This window comes from Lepidochelys kempii, chromosome 1, assembly GCF_965140265.1.
Source record: "Lepidochelys kempii isolate rLepKem1 chromosome 1, rLepKem1.hap2, whole genome shotgun sequence".
NCBI classification, from domain to species: domain Eukaryota; kingdom Metazoa; phylum Chordata; order Testudines; family Cheloniidae; genus Lepidochelys; species Lepidochelys kempii.
Genome location: NC_133256.1, coordinates 207,803,986 through 207,823,927, shown reverse-complemented (window position 1 = coordinate 207,823,927; position 19,942 = coordinate 207,803,986). Strand labels below are relative to the sequence as shown.

At 48.2% G+C, this 19,942-nt stretch overlaps 1 protein-coding gene across 4 annotated transcripts in view; it reads left to right on the top strand.

Moving 5' to 3' along the window:
- Positions 1 to 19,942, top strand: part of MAN1A2 (mannosidase alpha class 1A member 2) — a 304,833-nt gene that overhangs the window by 137,559 nt on the left and 147,332 nt on the right. For all 4 annotated transcript variants that reach the window (XM_073310578.1, XM_073310569.1, XM_073310564.1 and 1 more), the window contains exon 4: positions 14,184 to 14,302. In XM_073310578.1, coding sequence (XP_073166679.1) covers positions 14,184 to 14,302 — 119 coding nt within the window. The remainder of the gene's footprint in view (positions 1 to 14,183; positions 14,303 to 19,942) is intronic.

Here is a 19,942-nt window from a genome sequence, read left to right as displayed (position 1 = left end):
GTCAAGCCAGGGGTCAAAGCCTAAGTCAGCGTTGGAGTATGGCATAGGAGCAGGGACCTGGAACAAGGCAGGAAAACTGGAACCTGGAACAGATGGCGGTCTGGGTTAAGGACAGGAACGGGCTGGGAGACAGGGTTTGGGAGTCGGGCAAATAGGCAGTGACCATAGTAGTAGCCAATCAAGGATTCACGTAGTTGCTTAGACAGCTTGCTTTCTCCTTCTGGTTTAAGTTGAGTGTCCCAGCCAATTGTATGGCTGGACGCTCTCCCAATCAGGGCAGGGCCCTTTGTGATCTAGACCTTTTGCTGGTCCCCTTTTCCACTAGTCCAGATGAGCTGCTGGGTGGCAGGCCTGGGTGTGAGGCCTATGGTCTCTCACATTCTGCTGGCCAAATATTTGCAGGGTGGTGAGAATCTGGTCTTAGCACACAAGCATTTGATTAGCTGAAGGATTGATTAGGGAGCAGATGGTATTTCACACATAACTGGTGTGATTAGTCTGTCCTCCAAGACCCATCCATGCCTGATAGGAGAGGCTAGTTTTGGATGTGCTCAATCTTCCAGAGCTATTCCATGGCTTGATAATTTGACTTCTTGATAGCAGGTATAAAAGTGCCAATTTTTCTGAGTGAACTGAGCAGTCAGTGGGGGTAGCAGGTTTGACTGGCAGTATGCATACCTGGGTTATTCGGTCTGGCACCTCATGTAGTGCTGAGTTAAAGGCCCGCTATGGTGGAATGTACCTTTCTTCTGAAATGGTGTAGGTATGATGTGTCTTGGGTTTCCAGATCATTTTGAGGGTATGTCTTCTATCTCTGTAGCTGAAGCAGTATTCAGTGATTTTTTTTGCCTCTGGAATGCATTCCACTTTTGCACAATAATCAAGTGAGGTCCAGACTAGTGACTATAGAAAGATCTACTATCCTCAATTTAACTTCTGATTCATAGAAAACTGGACTTCTTGGCTTCAGAATTTTTGTACCTTTGTAGGAAAGTAAGTTGCTCTTCGAGTGCTTGTTCATGTCCATTCCAATCAGGTGTGTGCACGCACATGTGCACGATGGCCGAGAGATTTTTCCCTTAGCAGCATCTGTCGGGCTGGCCTGGGCGCCCCTTGGAGTCAAGCCTTCATGGCATTCAATGAGCCCTGCTGACTCGCTACCCCTTCAGTTCCTTCTCACCGCCAGTGATGGTTGGCTGAAACTTCCCTTAGCCCTTCCTTAGCAAGCACGTTCTGTAGTCATTGTATATAGTTACCTTAGTGTCTTCTTAGTATTAGAGCTCTTAGTAGAGTTATTGGGGGTTCCCCGCCGCATCCCACCTCCCTGGAGCCGTGGTATGCCATGGTCCCCAGTGTTTAAAAACTGTCTGGCCTGCTTGAAGGGCATGCCAAAGAGCGATCCATACTCATCGTGTTTACGGTGCATAGGGGAGAGCCACCAAAAGCATCACTGTAAGATCTGCCGTGAGTTCCGCCCTAGAACTCTTAAAGAAAGGGAACAGCGGCTTAAGGTGATCCTCATGGAAGCACCCCTACACCCCCACTCTGACCCAGGCTCGGGACCGAGCTCCTAATGCTTCATCCTTGATGAGGAGCCCCCCAACACCATCATCAAGCTCAGTGCCGAGAAAGGAATCGGCCTGAGATGCTTGGCACTGACATGGCACCTCACGAGGCCTGGCTGAAAGCAGGCACCGATCTCACTCGCTGGTGCATCAGAAGAAAAAGAAGCCGGACAGTCGCTCTCCTCCGGCTAAATCCAGAGATGTGGGACCCCAGGTGGGCCACAGCTCCAGATCCCCTGTTGGGGCCGTGTTGACTCCTGCCCAAGTGAGGCAGTTGGTTGCCGGTCCCTGCACAGCAGCTACAGCTCCCTTTGATGCCGGAAGCATACCAAGCCCCTTAGGATCACCTGCACCTTACAGCACCGTTCTCGCCCCCCAAGAGGGAAGAACCTTCAGTGCTGGCAGACCCGCCCTGCCCCCTGGTGCAGTCAAGGGGAAAGCTGGCTATCATGTTGAGGCACTCCCCCTCTCCATGTCCCTCGGTGCCAGCTCACTCGGACAGAGAACCTACCCTCTCCCCGAGCTCTCGACACTGAAGGCACCGAGGCTTGGCTCCTCCATGGTCTTCTGTCTCTGAGACCTCAGAGTCAGAGTCCAACTTCTATCGCCCCAGGAGAAGCAGGAGCCACAGCTCGAGGTCCTGGGGCCTTTTGTGACAGATTTCTGTTATCAATCTGCCTGAAGCATCAGGTGATCAGTCTGCGGCCACAGGATCGTTAAGGGAGGAGATGACGTAACACACCAAGTGTCTAAATTTTAAATCTTTATTGATAAAATAATAAAATAACAGCGGAGAGTGATGGGTGCTCCCCATGTCACTCAGAGGAAGGAAGCAAGCTTTAGGGCCTCAAGCCCTAACCCACTTTCATACACACGCTCTACCCAAGGCTGGCCAAACCTGGGTGTAACGTAAGCAGAAGAGGGGGAAGGGTGGATGGGAGTTCTGTCCTGGGCCCAGGTCATCTGAGGATCCACTATCATCTCCAAGTTGCTCCAGCTCTCAGGAGGGTTTTAAGTCCCGGGCTCCTTGGGGGCGGGGGGGATGCTTTGTTCAGGGACCTCTGCTCCTGGTGGCCTCTGTGCCAGTCCAAACCGGCTTTCCATGGTGTCTTCAGCTTTCTCAAAACACCCGGCTTCCAGGGACGCAAGGCTCGGCTCCCCCTCTTGCCGTCTCGCCGGTGTTTTCAATCTCTGCAGTCTTAGAACTTGTTTTCTTCTTTCCTGGCCTCGCTGCCTTGCAGGTCTGTGCAGTTGGGTTTTTCTTTCTCACGGATGCTCGGGCACATTCACACCCCCGTCTTTCTCAGCTGTCAGCCAAGTCTCAGCTGTGAGCAGCGTCCTTGGCCTGGGGCCAGCGTCTTATCGTTGTACTGAGCTTGCTAGCTACAGTGTTGAATTAACCCAGTCTCTGCTCTCTTTCTCCTTCCCCCTTTGGCCTCTTGCAGCATGCAAAAGAATCTTCCAATCCACACTCACTCACACCTTTGACCCTTCCAAAAATATCCTGCAATGCTTGCAACAGCATTAGCAATATACAATGCTGATCTGCCTTCCCCAGGGGACCCCTTGAGGGGGGGAGCCATCAGGGTATGACACTTTCACCAAGGACAGGGAGGAACGCGATGTTGCTGCTCCGCAACATCTTTTGTGGCCTCAGCCACCTTTGTCCCGCCATCGGCTACACATCTGACCTCAGCGCCTGCCCACATGCCAATGCCTCTGACAACATCACCATCATCGACTCCAGCACCGTGCTCGGCACTGCCTTCGGCACTGCCCTTGGCAGTGTCCTCGCGCCCGTCTTCCACGCTGGCAGTGCTGTCTACATCGACATCGACTTCGTTGGTGCCTGCGAGTGGATCAGCACCGGCTTCTTCGACGGTTCCTTCCATTGTACTGATTGCAGCGCCGATACTTGGTCCGGCATCTGCAGCTCCTCCACCATCTGACGCACTATTAGCAGCAACACTGCCCCGAGAGTCTTGGGACCCCCTGGGCGTGGCTGGCACGGAGCATCCTCTCATAAACGCTTCCTCCTCTTCGTCACCAGATGAAGCATTGGCGGGTATAGCCATAGCCCCGGCACTTGAGGACAACAGGGTGCTTCAGCAGTTGCTGAACAGGGCCGCTCAGGGTCTGGGCATTAGGCTGAGGAGGTAGTCGAGGAGGCTGATCCCATGGTGGACATCCTCGCACCCTCAGGACCTTCCCGTATTGCCCTTCCACTTATTAAAACCATTGGGGGCACCACCAAGACCCCGTGGCAGACCCCAGCTTCCTTGCCACCCACTGCCAAGCAGAATGAGAGGCGTTATTTCATTTATACTCCCACCCACCCCCTGACTCTCTTGTTGTGGATGCTGCTCACCAGCATGACACAGGGCTTCCAAGGGCCATCCCCAAAAAACAGGGAGGCTAAGCGTCTAAACCTTGTTGGGAGAAAGGTCTATTCTACAGGGGGTCTGCAGCTCCATATCTTGAATCAACAGGCCACTGTCAGCAGGTACTCGTACACACCTGTGCGGCAATGGCCAAATTTACAGTGCTCTTCCCTTTGGACTCCCAACTCCTGGCTCCAACTCTCAGGGCTCCCTTAAGAGGTCCAGCAAACTATTCAGGACCTCCTATTTGAAGGTGAGACTCTTTTTTCTGAAAAGACAGACAAGAGGCTGCACAGGCTGAAAGACTCACGAGTTACCCTCAAGTCATTGGGCCTGCACACTCCCGCCACACAGCAGAGACACTTCCGACCGCAACCTCCTCTGAGATTCCATTTGCAGAACCGACAGGTTGGTTCTCAGAGGAGGAACAGGAGTGGCAGGAGGAGGCAACACCCATCTTCAGGCCAGGGTTCTGGCCCAGCCCAAGCCACCCTCTGGCCCTAAACCAGCCTTTTGAAGGTGCAGTCGAGGACGGCGCGCCAAATCAGAGACTGGATCTACCCTGCCTTACCTTTTCCTCCTGACTATCCCCTTTCTACCGTGCATGGTCCCGTATCACTTCGGATCGCTGGGTGCTCCACATGATAGAGAGGGGATATACTCCATCCAATTCTGTGCCCTCCTGCCCTTCCTCTCCCCTTCCCCGTCCCTCTTCAGGGGACTCTTCTCACGAGCATCCAGGTGGTGCAGTTGCTACTGTCGCTAGGGGCAGTGGAGGAGGTTCCTCTGGAGCACAGGCTTCTATTCCTGGTATTTCCTAATATCGAAAGACAAAGGTGGCCTCAGGCATATCCTGGATCTGCGAGAACTCAACAAGTTCATAAAGAAACTCAAGTTCCACATGGTCTCCTTGGCACTCCCACCCTCAAGCCCTGTGAATGTGTCCCTGGAGCTCCAGGTCCACTGAACGCTCACAGTATTCAGAGATTCGCTGCTTCCAAAAATCTGTTCACCCAACTTACTTGTACCATCTCAGATCACTGCTCCGCTTAACTCAGAGCACTTACGTATGTTTATAGTGAAATCAAACATAAGTTTATTTAACAAAGTACAGAGATTTAAATTATATCAAGTAGGTTTTGGAAACAGTTACATATAAAATAAAATTATAATGCCTTTTGAAGTCTATACTTAATTAACAAGATACTCTCATAGCTGGTATGACAGCATCACTCGGACACCCCAGTATTTCTCTGCCTCGACAACTAGCTGCTCACGTGGATCGTCATATCAGGAGGTACAGTTTGTGGTCCTTTCCCTACTCAGCCTCTTTCAAATGTCTGGCCTACTGCTCTGAAGCAGCTTGAGGACACAATTTCAAATGGGATGCATTCTTAGTATAGTGATCCGAACCACTGATAATACTTTCCCAACCATTCCACCCTTATCTCAAGTCCTGAGGAAAATCAGGCAGTCCAAAGTATCAGTAATGCTAGTAGTGCCCTGGTGGCCAAGGCAGTTTTTGTCTACCAGCATCCTTTAGGTCAGGGGTCTCAAACTCAATTTACCTTAGGGCCAGTGCCAGTGCTTAAATCCTCCCAGCAGGCCAATCATGTCACTAATGCTGCCAAGAACCCACCCCCCAAAAAACTCCACCCCCCACCTGCCTGAGGCTCTGGGAGGGAGTTTGGGTGGGGGAGGAGGTCTGGGGTAGGGGATTGGGGTACAGTCTCTGGGAGGGAGTTTGGATGCAGAAGGGGTGAGAGGTTGGGCTCTGGGAGGGAGTTTGGGTGGGGAAGGGGGTCTGGGGTGCAGGCTCTGGGCTGGAGTTTGGGTGTAGGTTGCAGGCTCTGGGCTGGAGGAGGGGGTGGGATTGCAGCCTCTGGGAGGGAGTTTGGGGCTTGGGGTGTGTGGGGAGGGGTGCAGGCTCTGGGAGGGAGTTTAGGGGCTGCGGGGTGTGGGGAGGGGGTGCAGGCTCTGGGAGGGGGTTGGGGGGTGTGGCACTTACTTGGGGCTTAAAGGCGGGCTGGAGGGCCTCCGCGCGCTGCTGCCCCCGGCACCGCCTCTGCAGCTTCCCATTGGTGGCAGAGGTGCTCAGGGTGGGGGCAGCATGTGGAGGCACAGCCCTGCCCAGCCCTGGGGCCACAGGGAGGGGCTGGCAGACACGTCAAGCGAGCAGGCAGATGCCGCTCAGCTCTGCTGCGCTGCCGGGCCCCAGGCCATCGTAAATCGCAAGGGGGGGAGAGTGCCCAGGGGCGGCAGCTGGGGCCAAGGGAGAGACCCAGTCCCAAAACTGCTGGAGCCCCGCAGGCCACGTTGGGGAGGTTCCCGCGGCCTGCAAGTTTGAGACCCCTGCTTTAGGTGGTTTCATGTCTCTGCATATGCATCTAGCCATTTCCAGTCCTGCCAACTCAGAACAATGGCAAGACCACCCATTCCAAACCAGCATCCTTCCATTTAACAGCTTGGTATTTGGATGGATGGTGAACCCGAAGAGAGGTCTTGTTCAGAGCCAGTATAATCCATCCTCAATAACAGGAGAAGCGCTGTGAGAAAACGTTATGCTGCAAAATGGAAGAGATTCTTGATCTCGTGCCAACATCGTCAAATACTTCCAGACCATTTGAGACTACCGCCTTTTTCTAAACACATTATGTCTGTCAGCTCACTGCGTGTGCATTTGGCTCTGATTAATGCCTTTCATCTTCCAGTGGAAAACTGTTTGGTCTTTACCCACCGTACAACTGTGATGTTTCTGAAAGACCTTTCCAGAACCTTAACTCCAGGACTAAAAACAATGCCAACTCGGGATCTCCATATAGTATTGTCAGTGCTCATGAATCCTCCATTCAAACTCTTAACCTCCTAGTGTGTTCTTCATCTGTTTTTGAAGGTGTCTGTCCTGACTGCAGTCACCTCCACCAGAAGTATAGGTGAGCGTGGGACCCTTATCACGGACCTTCCCTACACTGCCTTCCATAAGGATAAGATTTCTTTGAGGTTACACCCCAAATTTATTCCAGAGGTTCCCTCTGAACTCCACTTTAATCAGGTCATACACCTACCAGTTTTCTACCCAATACCTCACTACTCCAGAGAAGACAGGGACTCTGTTCTCTGAATCTCTATCAAGCCTTAGTTTTCTAGCTGCAAAGGCCAAAACCCTTCAGGAAATCCCTGGGTTTCTTTGTTTTTGTTGGTGAACTGATGAAAGGAGAAGCAGTCCCCTCATAGAGGCTTTCTAAATGGGTTTCAGGTTGCATCCTGCTGTGCTTTGAGCTGAACTAGACACCTCCCTCTCAAGGTGTGAGTGCTCACTTAACCAGAGACCTGGGTAATTCAGTGGCTTCTCTTCAAGGTGTTCCCCTTCTGGAGCTCTGTAGAGCAGCAACATGGGTGTCAGGGCATACCTTTACCAGACATTACATGATGGTACAAGCTTCTCCTGCAGATGTACCCTTTGGCACAGCAGTTCTGCATTGTGTGGTACAGCACAGTTTCTTGCACCCTTCTCCTCACTGGATATTGCTTGTGAGTCACCTTGAGTGGAATATATATTGGGACGGTCACTCAAGAAGAAAGAAAGGTTTATAGTAATGAGTTATTCAAGATGTGTGATTCCTATGTGTATTCTATTACATACCCTCCTTCCCCTCTGATTTGGATCCTTTCCTAAGATGATTGGTGGTAGAGAAGGAACTGGAAAGGCAGTCAGTCTGTGACATCCCTTATGCCCTTGGGTTGGAGCATGAGGAGGTGCAGGCACAGACCAACAGACATTGCTAATGAAAAATCTTCTGCGGTCAGGTGACTGAAGCATATGCATACCTTGAGCAGAATACACATAGGGACTACACATCTCAAAGGACTCCAGTTTCTGTAGAGTAAGTAGCCTTTCTTTTTTTATCTGCTTTTTTTAATTGGTCTAAAATGTTGAAGGCAATTAATTTTCTCATTGTGGTTTAAGCGTTTACTCATTGCATTTTATAGCTCTGCTGAAATCATATGTGGCAGTTTTATATATACTGCCTATTTTCATTGACTTATTTTGAGCCACTTATTTGCAGATTGGAATTAAAATTCATTCTTCAATCCATTTTCTTAAACATTATCTTGTTCATTGTGAACCATTAAGAGATTTTATAAGAAAAGGGTTTTCAATTTTGGCAGCTTTATTGCCAAAGCTTTGTTAGAGATGGAAAAGGAAATTGAGGTGGAGAATTGTTTCAATTTTCATGTTGTGAATTTTTTAATTGGGGCTATAATCCTCTGCCTGTTTCATACTAAGGGTCCTGTTCCTGTAAAGAGAGGAGTTTGAAGTTTATTCTTTCAGAGAGGTCAGAGAGAAACTTTATGCTTGGATCTCTGGGAAAGCCAGACTAGTGAAACCTTTCTCAGTCTATGCAGATTAGGTTTTATTAAATAACCCTGTTGAAATGTTGGTAATTTAAAGACCTAATAATTAGGCCTAATTTTGAAAGAGTCATTAGTGGCTCTACAGTTATAGTGCTGTGTTTTTGAGTTAAAGTATTGTTTCAGTCACTTAGTTTGAATTAGCCCTCTTCCTATAGAGAAGGTATAACTGTCTCCCTAGATGTATGCCACTGGTTTCCCTGCAATAGGGTTGCCAGGTGTCCAGTTTTTGATCAGAACACCCTGTAGAAAAGGGACCCTGGTGGCTCCAGTCAGTACTGCTGACTGGGCCGTTAAAAGTCCAGTTGATGGTGCAGAGGGGCTGGCAGGCTCCATGCCTGGCTCCACGTGGCTCCTGGGAAGCAGCCGGCATGTTCTGCTCCTCGGTGAAGGGATGGCCATGGGGGCTCCGTGCACTGCCCCTGCCCCAGGTGCCAGTTCCGCAGCTCCCATTGGGTGGGAACCATGGCCAATGGGAGTTGTGGGGCAGCACCTGCGGGTGTGGGGACAGTGTGCAGAACCCCTGACTGCCCTCCTCTTTCTAGGAGCTAGAGGGACATGTCACCGCTTCCTGAGAGCTGCCTGAGGTCAGCGTCACCCAGAGCCTGCACCCCAGACCCCTTCCTGCACCCCAATCCATTGCCCCGAGCCCCCTCCCACACCCAAACTCCCTCCCGGAGCCCACACCTGATGCCCCAGACCCGAGCCCCTTCCCGCACCCCAACTCCCTTCCCCAGCCTGGAGCCCCCTCCCACACTCCGAATCCCTCAGCCCCAGCCCGGCGCCCCTTCCTGCATCCCAAGCCCTCATCCAGAGCCCGCACCCCAGCTTGAGCCCTCACTGTCTCCTGCACCCCAACTCCCTGCCCCAGCCCAGAGCCTCCTCCTGCACCCTGAACCCCTTATTTCTTGCCCCACCCAGAAGCCTGCAGCCCCAGCCCAGAGCTTGTATCCCTTCCTACACCCCAAACCCCTGCCTCAGCCCAGAGCCCCCTCCTGCACTCCAAACCCCTCATCCACATCACCACCCCAGAGTCCGCACCCCAACCCTCTGCCCCAGCCTGGTGAAAATGAGTGAGTGAGGGAGGGTAAGGGGAATGGAGTGAGCGGGGATGGGGCCTCAGAGAAGGGGCGGGGGTGTGGTGGGGCAGGGGGCAGGGCAAGGTGTTCGGTTTTCTGCAATTAGAAAGTTCACAACTCTACCCTGCAAGCCCCTGAAGCAGTTGCAGTGTGAGCTTGGAAAGCTCTGAGCAGCTGCTGTTCCTTCCCTACTGCAGCTTCCCTGTTGGCCATGAGGTGAATCATAAGAAATGGAGAAGAGTAATTCTGCTTGCACCATTACCTGTTTCCTGTTAGGCTGTGGGAGACCCAAGGAGAACAGAATAGGTGCTCAACTAAGACTGCCTGAGCCCAGGGGAGCACCTAATAAAGAATGACTCTGCTCCCCTTTCCCTATAGCCAGGCAGAACAGTCCAGGAGAGAAGAAGAGAAGCTGAGACACCCAGTTACTGCTCCCTGATTCTCTGTCTGAGCCCCTGTTCAGTGTAGAATAATCTGGGGGCCCCTTCATGACCTCCCCCCCCCATGACCCTTATATATTTGCCTCCAGCCCCAACATTCCTGTGTGTCAGAGACTACTGAGGGGGAAGTGTAGGAGCTCTACACCTGTTGTGGTCTCCCCTAGTCAAGAGAATCCCCAGCAGTGGACTTGTGTTTTCCACTCACTTTGCTCTCTCTGGAAGCACAACAGAACAGAGATATTGCTCCAAAATATTGATTTTTGTCCTCAACCTTTTAAAAATATTTAACCCACAGTGTTCCTTAAGGAAGAGGTGTTGATTTACAACATGGGATTAGTTTTCAAACATCTAAAATAGGTTTCAGAGTAGCAGCCATGTTAGTTTGTATCCACAAAAAGAAAAGGAGTACTTGTGGCACCTTATAGACTAACACATTTATTTGAGCGTCCGATGAAGTGAGCTGTAGCTCATGAAAGCTTATGCTCAAATAAATTTGTTTGTCTCTAAGGTGCCACAAGTCCTCCTGTTCTTTTTATCTAAAATAGGGAGGAAGTCCCTAGATTGGCGTGAAACAGAAGCTTACTTGTGCGGAAGAATGAGAAAAGATGAATAGATTAATAAAAGTAAATTTAAGGTTTTCAAAGTTACATTGAAAGGAAAACTGCAGTATAGTGCGAAGTACAATATACAAAATCTACTCTGAGACAACGTTATTTAGGTTTCATAGTCAATAACTTATACATTAAGAAATATCAGAGTAAAGGTTGTCTGTATAACCCTGAATTTTGCCCGCCTAGTATATATGTATTGTGCTAGTCATTAATTATTTGGTCAATAACCAAATATGCAATTTATCCCAGGGGTTAGTAGTTCTCTTGAGTCCCAGGGATGACAGTAATTACCCACCACTGTTTTTAAGACCTGGAGGAGCTGCAGTAATGCACCCCATGGAGTAGAACACAATCCTTAGCCTACAATGTGATGTATAGCATTCATAAAGTTAATCCAATCATCCCGAAATATAATGCATGAGGTTGCAATAGCTATCACAGTATTAGTGAGGCATTGGTTGTGACATCATAGTTAAGGCTGAATTCTACTACGCACTTCTGGCAGGGATTCAACCTTTATTTTGTATGAAAAATACAGTACATCCTTTCCGAACTTACGGTACTTATTCTTTGAATACTGAATGAATTTTATGAGAATTATAAGTAAATCCATTAATTAATTTCTGTTTAAATTAATTAAAAACTGGTCCTTTAAAATATTTAGCAACTGTTTCAGCCTTTTTTGTCTTGAATGGTCTTAACAAAGAAATAACAAACATTTCAAACTTTCTACATATAATTAAAATTCATTTAAATTTTGTGCATAAGTTATCTTTGAAGAAATTAGTTTACGTAAGACCACAAGCATGGCCATAGTGGATCAGACCAATGGTCCATCTAGCCCAGTATCCTGTGTTCTATCAGTAGCCAGTGCCAGATGCTTCAGAGGCAGTGAACAGAACAGGACAATTTATCAAGTGGTCCATCCCCTGTCATCCAGTCCCAGCTTCTCTCAGTCAGAGGTTTAGGGTTGTAATTAAGTTACTAAAGATTGTTGTATCTAATTTTTATTCCGAGACAAAAAAATTAACATGGAGTTAAGTTTGTAATTATGCATCAGTAATTTAGGGTAGAAAAAAATTACAGGGATATTGTGATTATCCCAAAATCAAGTACTACAAACCCAGGAAATTCAGAGTTATAGCTATGCTTGAAAGAAATCCAGAAATATGAAGTTGAGAAATGCACAATTAAGACATTGTTGGGGAGTCTTTGTCTGAGTCCAGCTGTGTCTCCCCGTGGTGAGGGTATGTGGCTGGTGGTAGGGGAATGTGGGTGTGAAATTCCCCAGAGTACAATGTAGACTGATGGACACCTGTATTTACTCAGTTCACTATCCTGGGCTGCCTCTGTCACTGCTTCGTTGTGAAAGCAACCACTCCTGGTCTGTTCACACATAGCCTCCAGCATGTAAATCACTCCCAACAACACTGTCTGAGTGCTATAGCCAGCCACTCATGAATTACATTGCATGGCAACACCAGCAAACTCCCAGTCCCAGACTTACCCCCAGAAATGTGCATCTTGTACTGCCCAGACCTCTCCTGGACAACACAAGCTCATATAAAGTCTGTCATTTTTTAATAGAAAACAATGTGTACAAATCCTGTTATCACAAATGAAGTGTCCCAAACACACTGGTTTAGATAAAACAAGTTTATTAATTACAGAAAGATAGATAGATTTTAAGTGATTGCAAGTAATAAGGCATAAAAGTGAGAATTGATTACAAAGAAATAAAAGGCAAAACACAACTAATACCTAACTTAACAAGCTAAGTGAATTCAAAGCAAAAGTTTATCTCACAACATGCTTTAGCAATCTTACTGGCTGCAGTTCTTTCAGCTACGATCTCCCCCCCAATTCAGTGGTAATTTTCTTGTCCTTCAGGTGTTGTTGATGTCATGAGTAGAGATGCCATGAGCGATGATTTGGGGCCTCTGTTCTTCATTTTTATCCTTTTTCTCTTCGTTGAAAATCATCTCCAGCTGGGGTTCAGAAGACAAAATCTGGGGAGATGGGAACTTCCAGCTGCTTCTTTGGCAAGACGTAAATTTCTTGCTCACACCCTTTTTCCTGCCAAAGAATGGCTGTTTAACCAGGTGATAGTCTATCTGATTTTGTTGACACCCGTCTGAGGTGTCAGTTTGCCTTTTGTCTTCGAAGAACCAGTTTGTGCCTGCTTTTCTAAACTTGGAATATGTCTCAGTAATGTTATACAGTAAAATCTTATAACTTTACATACAACGTTGCCACACTTATTTTACCAGGACAATAATGACCAGTAAATCACGGGTTTTCAAATGATACTTTACAAGGCATAGTTTGTACAAAGTTTATCTTAGTCTTGAAAAAAGGGTGAGCATAGATATGCAGACTGTTACACTAGGCCCTCCTTGGTGCAGCAAGTTCCAACCCAGGGCCCTGTGATTGTCAGTCAGATAGGCAGCCTGGGAATGGGCACCACAAAGCCTGCTTCATGGGTTGCTTCCTGCCCTGGCCTCTACCAACTTAAGACGCAGCAGGGTCTGCTTATAGACTCAAAAAAGGGGGGTTCTCCCTAACTGTGATCTGGAAGCTCTTTTCCATCAGTCGTGGTCCCCTGTTCCCAGTCTCCACGGGGGCCTTCAGTGGCTCAGACATGGGCTCTGGTCCAGGTGCTGTGAAGCTTCTGCAGCCTCTGTACAGAAGCTACTAGTGTAGGACTGCTCCCATGCCCTAGTAGCTGTGACTGAACTGAGCGGCTCCCTTTTGAGCTCTGCTTCCATTGTTAGCATGCCCAGCAGGTGCCTTTGGGGCTTAGAATTGCTTGTTAACCCTTGATTCCCCACTGTGGGGCTTATACACACAATCACAGACACCCAAACCTTGTCTCTCCTCTGAAGTGATTCCAGAAAGGAGGGGGTAAAAAAAGATTGAATGTGTCTTTAAAAAATCACCTTAATCTAATTTGGGACAAGAAACACAAAAATGCTTTAATCGTAATTGTATAGTTATTGCATAGAATCACTACAGGGTACTGATACATATCTGGAACCTTTACTGCATCTTAATGTAGTTTTTTTGTCTGGAATATGACACAGTGATGGTAATTGACAGTTACCTTCAATAAGTAAGACATGCAATTAACTAACATCAGTGTTTGCAAAATTCAGTGTAATTCCTCTGCTAAATGTTGGGATGTGCAAAGGATTACTACAGATACTGCTGTAACTCACAAAAGCTTATGCTCAAATAAATTTGTTAGTCTCTAAGGTGCTACAGTACTCCTTTTCTTTTTGCGGATACAGACTAACACAGCTGCTACTCTGAAACCTACAGATACTTGAAATTACAGATGATCTCTTAAGTAAAACTCTTTCCCCAGTCCTGTCCAAGTATTCCCTAAAGGTATTTGAAGTTGAATGTCCTTATAGTCGTTGTAGCTCCCTGAAAATGTGGTTGGTCATCTTCTGGTAAGGAAATCAAGTTTCACTCTCTCTTTCCCCCCAAAACCCAAATGTGTGGCCTTCAGCAATGTACCTAAGCGCCAGGGACTTCATGCTGCTCCTAATTTCTGTCTGACTGTGAGATTTCTTCCTGGTACTATCACCTTGTCAAGATCTAAGAGTACTTCAACTATTTATTTTTGCCTGTGACATTTTTTTCCAGTGAAATAATCGCTTCTAATAGAAATCTTATTTTTTGCTTGTAGGAAATTCGCAAATGGGTGCTACCATAGTAGATGCTTTGGATACTCTCTATATCATGGGACTTCATGATGAATTCAGAGAAGGACAAGACTGGATTGACAAAAACCTTGATTTTAGTGTGGTAAGTAGAACATCTTCTTGCATTTCACTGGTCCTTTTAAAGGTGTTTTGAGAAAACATACTGTAGTGATCCCAAGCAGGGGAGAAGTTGTTAAGCTGGCACTATGGTTGAGGATACAAAAAACATTTATTAGAAAGACCTGAAATTCAGGTTTATGGCTAAACTTTAAAGGACTTCCTTTTTATTTTTTGTGTTTTGAAAAGTGAAAATCTGTGCCCCCCCAACCAAGGATGTCTTTCGATTTAATGTGTTTAAAAGTTAGCGATTGTCAAAAGATGGATAATACTTAAATGTTCCATGAGAGATATTAGAACCTCTGCAGAAGAAGTACAAAGTTATCCCCAATACAGATCAAATTATAAGCATGTTACAATAGCACCAGAGTATTCAGTTGTGGAAGGAGAAGGGGTTTTACTTTTAAAATTGTGGTGCATGGACTACTTGCAATATTTCAGTCCAATTGTTTATTACAAGTTTTAAGGTATATACTCTGATGCCCCCCAGAATAACAATCCGAAAACACAAAACAACAGTGACAAAACAATACACAAATGTAATAACCATGAACTGGTTAGGTTTAAACAAAACATAACAGTTCGAACAGCAGATATGTATCAATGGTTCCTGAACAGCAGCACACATCCAACGGTATGTGTGCATGCACACACACACACACACACACACACACACGCACACATGCACACAATTTCCTTCCCTTCTCCCCAAAAGTTCAGCGATACCTAGTTGGAGGCATCAAGTGACCTTGGGGCTGTAGGCTGTACCTCTGATTCAGTTCACTGCGTGGGCACCCTTGCTGTGCTACATCTTCCCCAGCTGGCCACATCTTACACAGAAAGAGCATCCTCTTCCCTGTCTGTTCCTCTTTCAGTAAACAGTATATCTTGCTGGTGAACAGTGCATTCTCCCTGTGGTAAATGTATTTGGCATGCTCCTTAGCCTGTAGCCCGGAAGATCATGCCAGAAGCATTCAAAATGCTTCCAGATCCCCAGCTAACATACACTGCCTGTCCAGGATAGACTGCTTCGAGTCTCTTATGGATATGCTTGTTGAAACTCGTGTATTTCCTAATCACATCAGTTGTTTTCAAGGACAGTGAAGGAGTGGGATTATCCTTTTCTGTCATTATAAACAATTTGGTCCTACTAGGTTGGCTGAAGAGCTGATAGGACATGGTTACTCCAGTACTTTCGTGAGGCATACTCTGAATATCATATAAAGTAGGATTTAATGCAAGGGTGTATCTCAGTGTTACTCTAATATGTAAGCTACATGTTACTTCAGAGTCTCATGCAGTCTTTCCACTATCTCATTTCCTTGGCATACACAGCAGATTTATAACAAAATATACCAATTCTCATCAGAAAGCCTTCAAACTCTTTTGGTACGTGTGACTGGGTGTGCCTACCCTACACCAGCATTGAAGGGGTTAACTATGCTCTGCAGGCTGAGGAAGCCTGCCCCTCTGACTCTGCTGGGCATGCTCAGCCTGGAAGCAGCGTATAAAAGGTAGCAGCCCAGCTCAGTCTGGGGAGGCTGCTGACAAGGAAGGACGGAGGCTGCGAGCTCCCTGCAGGGAGTTGCTACAAACCCCGACTACGGGACTACGGCTCACAGGGTGTCAGTATATTCTAGTGGTAGTCGATTATGTGACCTGCTACCTGGAGGCCGTCCACTATGGGCCACCACGGCCCCTGTCATAGCCTCAGAGCTTCTGAAAATTTTTGCTAAGGTCAGGATACCTAGAGAAATATTGACAGACCAGGGGACGAATGTCTCCTCCAAACTTATGGCCAAGTTATGTTGTCTACTAAACTTCCACACTCTCAAGACTTTCACAGACTGATGGCCTCGTAGAAAGATTTAACGGAACCTAAAAACCATGCTGAGGAAGTTCGTGGACGATGACCCACAACACTGGGACAGGCTGCTCCCCTCACTACTGTTTGCAGTGTGTGAAGTCTCCCAGACCTCGACAGGGTTCTCCCAGTTTGAGCTCCTTTATGGGAAGCAGCCAAGGAGGATCCTAGACCTTCTCCGAGAGACTTAAGAGGAACAAGAGTTGAGGGTCACAGGGTCAGCCCCATACATCTTGCAACTAATTGAGCATCTCCAGCTTGGGGAGTTCTCCTAGAAGAACCTGCTTCAGGCCCAGCAAACCCAGGATCTCCATATAGTTGGGGGGCCAAGATGCGGACCTTTGAGGCTGGGGACAGGGTCTTGCTCCTGTTGCCATCATCAGAATCTAAACTACTCACCAAATGGCCAGGGCCATTTGAGATTGTTCAATGGGTATTATGAAGTCAGACTCCCTGGGCGACGAAAAGACCTATGGGTCTACAGTGTGAACGTCCTGAAGGCCTGGAAGGCCTACTGATCACCCCCTACCCCCCAGAACCTGAATTGGGAGCAGTAGCCAGTTGAGCCCCTGGCACAACACCAATCACACTGGGGAAGGACTTGAGCCCAGAGCAACAGCGGCTTGTCCAAGACTTCCCCTCTGTTTTATCTTCTTGACCAGAATGGATGAGTATTACCAGCCACCACATAGATATCATTCCCAGACAAAAGGTCCGCAACCAACATCGCCTACTTCCCTGGAAAATGTGGGAAGTGGTCCAGAAGGAACTTGAGGCAATGCTAGCCACGGGAGTAGTGGAAGAATCCCGGAGTGAATGGAGAAGCCCCATAGTCCTGGTCCCAACGCCTGATGGGACTATGAGGGTCTTTATAGATTTTAGGGGGTGAATGCCATTTCCTGCTTTGACGCCTACCTGATGTCATGGATGAATTGACTGCTGGAACAGCTGGGTAGTGCTAAGTTTCTATCAACATTAGATTTGACCAATGGGTACTGGCAAATATCCCTGGCCCCGACTTCCTGGGAGAAGACAGGCTTCCCTACACCACCCGGTCTATACCATTTCATTACCGTGCCCCTTTGGGTTACATGAGGCTGTGGCTAGGTTCCAGTGATTGATGGACCAACTGTTGCAGCCACACCGGCAGTATGTGGCAGCTTTTATTAATGATACTGTGGTCTATAGCACAAGTCGGGAGGAACACCTACAACATCTCACCACGGTCCTACAGGCCTTGAAGGAAGCAGGTCTCACAGTAAACCCCGCCAAGTGTCACCTTGGCGGGGTTCGGAAAGAAGTGGAAAGGGGTGGAAAGGGGTGGAAAGAAGTGACCTACTTGGGATACACGGTGGGGGCGGGCCAACTCCACCCCCTGGTGGACAAGGTACAGGCCCTGCAGGACTACCCCACCCCTACAACGAGAAGAAAGTTAAGGAAGTTCCTGGGTTTGGCCGGATACTACTGACGGTTCATGCCAGACTTTGCCATGATAGCCGCCCCCCTCTCCTACCTCACAAAGAACTCCCGGCCATGGAATGTCCGGTGGTTGGAGGATTGTGAAAGGACCTTCCAGCTCTTGAAAGAGCAACTCACCCACGCACCCGTCCTGTTCCAACCACGCTTCCTCAAAACCCATTATTTTAGAAACAAATGCCTCAGAAGTGGGGCTAGGGGCCGTTGTTTTTCACACAATGCACAGTCAACCTGTGGAACTCCTTGCCAGAGGAGTTGTGAAGGCCAAGACTATAACAAGGTTCAAAAAAGAACTAGATAAATTAATGGAGGATAGCTCCGCCAATGGCTATTAGCCAGGATGGACAGGGATGATGTCCCTAGCCTCTGTTTGCCAGAAGCTGGGAATGGGCGACAGGCGATGGATCATTTGATGATTGCCTGTTCTGTTCCTTCCCTCTGAAGAAACTCGCATTGGCCGCTGTCGGAAGAAAGGATACTGGGTTAGATGGACCTTTGGTCCACCCCATTATGGGTGTTCTTATGTTCTATCTCAGGAATGAGAGGGGGAGGAACACCCCGTGCTATACCTAAGCCGGAAGCTATTTCTCTGAGAAGTCAAGTACTCCACCATTGAAAAGGATGCCCGAGTGGTAAAATGGGTGACAGAGGCTTAACAGTATTACCTACTGGCCATGCACCCCTACAGTGGATCAACACCATGAAGGATTTGAACTCACAGATTATGAGATGTTACCTCGCCCTCCAATCCTACGAGTTCAGCGTGTTACACTGCCCAGGTAGGGCCCATGCTAATGCAGACTTTTTCTTCTGGGCTGGAGTGGGGGACAATGGGGATGGACCCCTGCCAGGTCCAGTCTTCAGAGGCAGGGTGTGTGATGGGGTGTGCCTACCCCACACCAGTCCCTAAAGGGTTAATTATGCTTTGCAGGCTGCGGAAGCACCGCCCCTCTGATCCTGCTGGGCATGCTCAGCTTGGAGGCAGCATGTAAAGGGTAGCAGCCCAGCTCAGTCTGGGGAGGCTGCTGATGGGGAAGGATGCAGGCTGTGAGCTTCCTGCAGGGAGTTGCTACAAACCCCGACTATGGGACTATGGCTCACAGAGTTCCTGACTGGAGACTCCAGGCTGCCCGACGAGCCCAGAGAAAGGACGGCACTGGTGGGAGTCCAGCCATTTGAGGACCCCAGAAACCCAGGGGACCTGGGAAGTTTTGATGAGGGAGAAAGGGTAAGAAGCAGCCCAGGGGACTCGAACTCTTAGCTGGCAAGCAAACCAGGGGACTGGTCAGTGTGTTTTGGGAGGATCCCCACTGACTTGTTTGTGAGCACCCCCACCAACGCTAGGGCCTTGGGCCGGGGCTTGGAGTTGCAGGGAGGTCCCGAGTTCCCTTACCCGGGGTGCCACACCCCCGAATGGCGCCCCTCTTCCCCAATGGGCCAACTGGCCACATAATCTCACAGAGGTGGGCTACTTCACTGACTCTGGCCATTGGGCCACACTGCCCTGATGGAAAGGGCCACTCACTGATTCTGGCCGTTGGGCCGTGCTGCCCTGATGGGAAAGAACCACTCACTGAGTCTGGCCATTGGACCACACTACCCTGATAGTAAGGGTTGCTTATTGACTCTAGTTACTAAGTAATACTACCCCATGTTACAGTAAAAGTTATTGGTGTAGGACCTGACCAGCTGCAGAATCACCTCCACCCTTCCATCTAACCCTATGTGACCAGACACCCTGTGATGGGGTGTGCCTACCCTGTGACAGTACGTAAGATATCCTGTTATCTGAAACAAGGCTCTCTGGTAAGCCAAACGTAGCAAATAAAGTAGATAGGCAAGAAATGAGCTCCTCTGAAGTGCCTTGTGAAATTATGAATGCAAAGGCATAACATGAGTAATAGTCTGAAACAGTCAATGGGGTGTAATCATGCAGTGAAATCAGGGGGCCAGTAATATCCACTGCAATTCTCTGCTATGATCTGTCTATGACTACTGGTTTCAAAGGATCCGGAGGAACAGACGTTATATGCACTTTGTGGGCAGAGCATGCCTTCAAACTATGCTCAATGTCTGTGCGTAACCTTGGCCACCAACCATGACTACGCATAATATCCCCAAATTCACATTCCTGGGCTATCCTCCACAGATGACATGCAAACTATGTACATCATACATGCATACATCATGTCCTACGTACATCACATACATCATACATCCCATGTATCATCACATGTATGTAGGACAATAATGGAACAACATTTGCAGCTGTACCTTTAACAATAT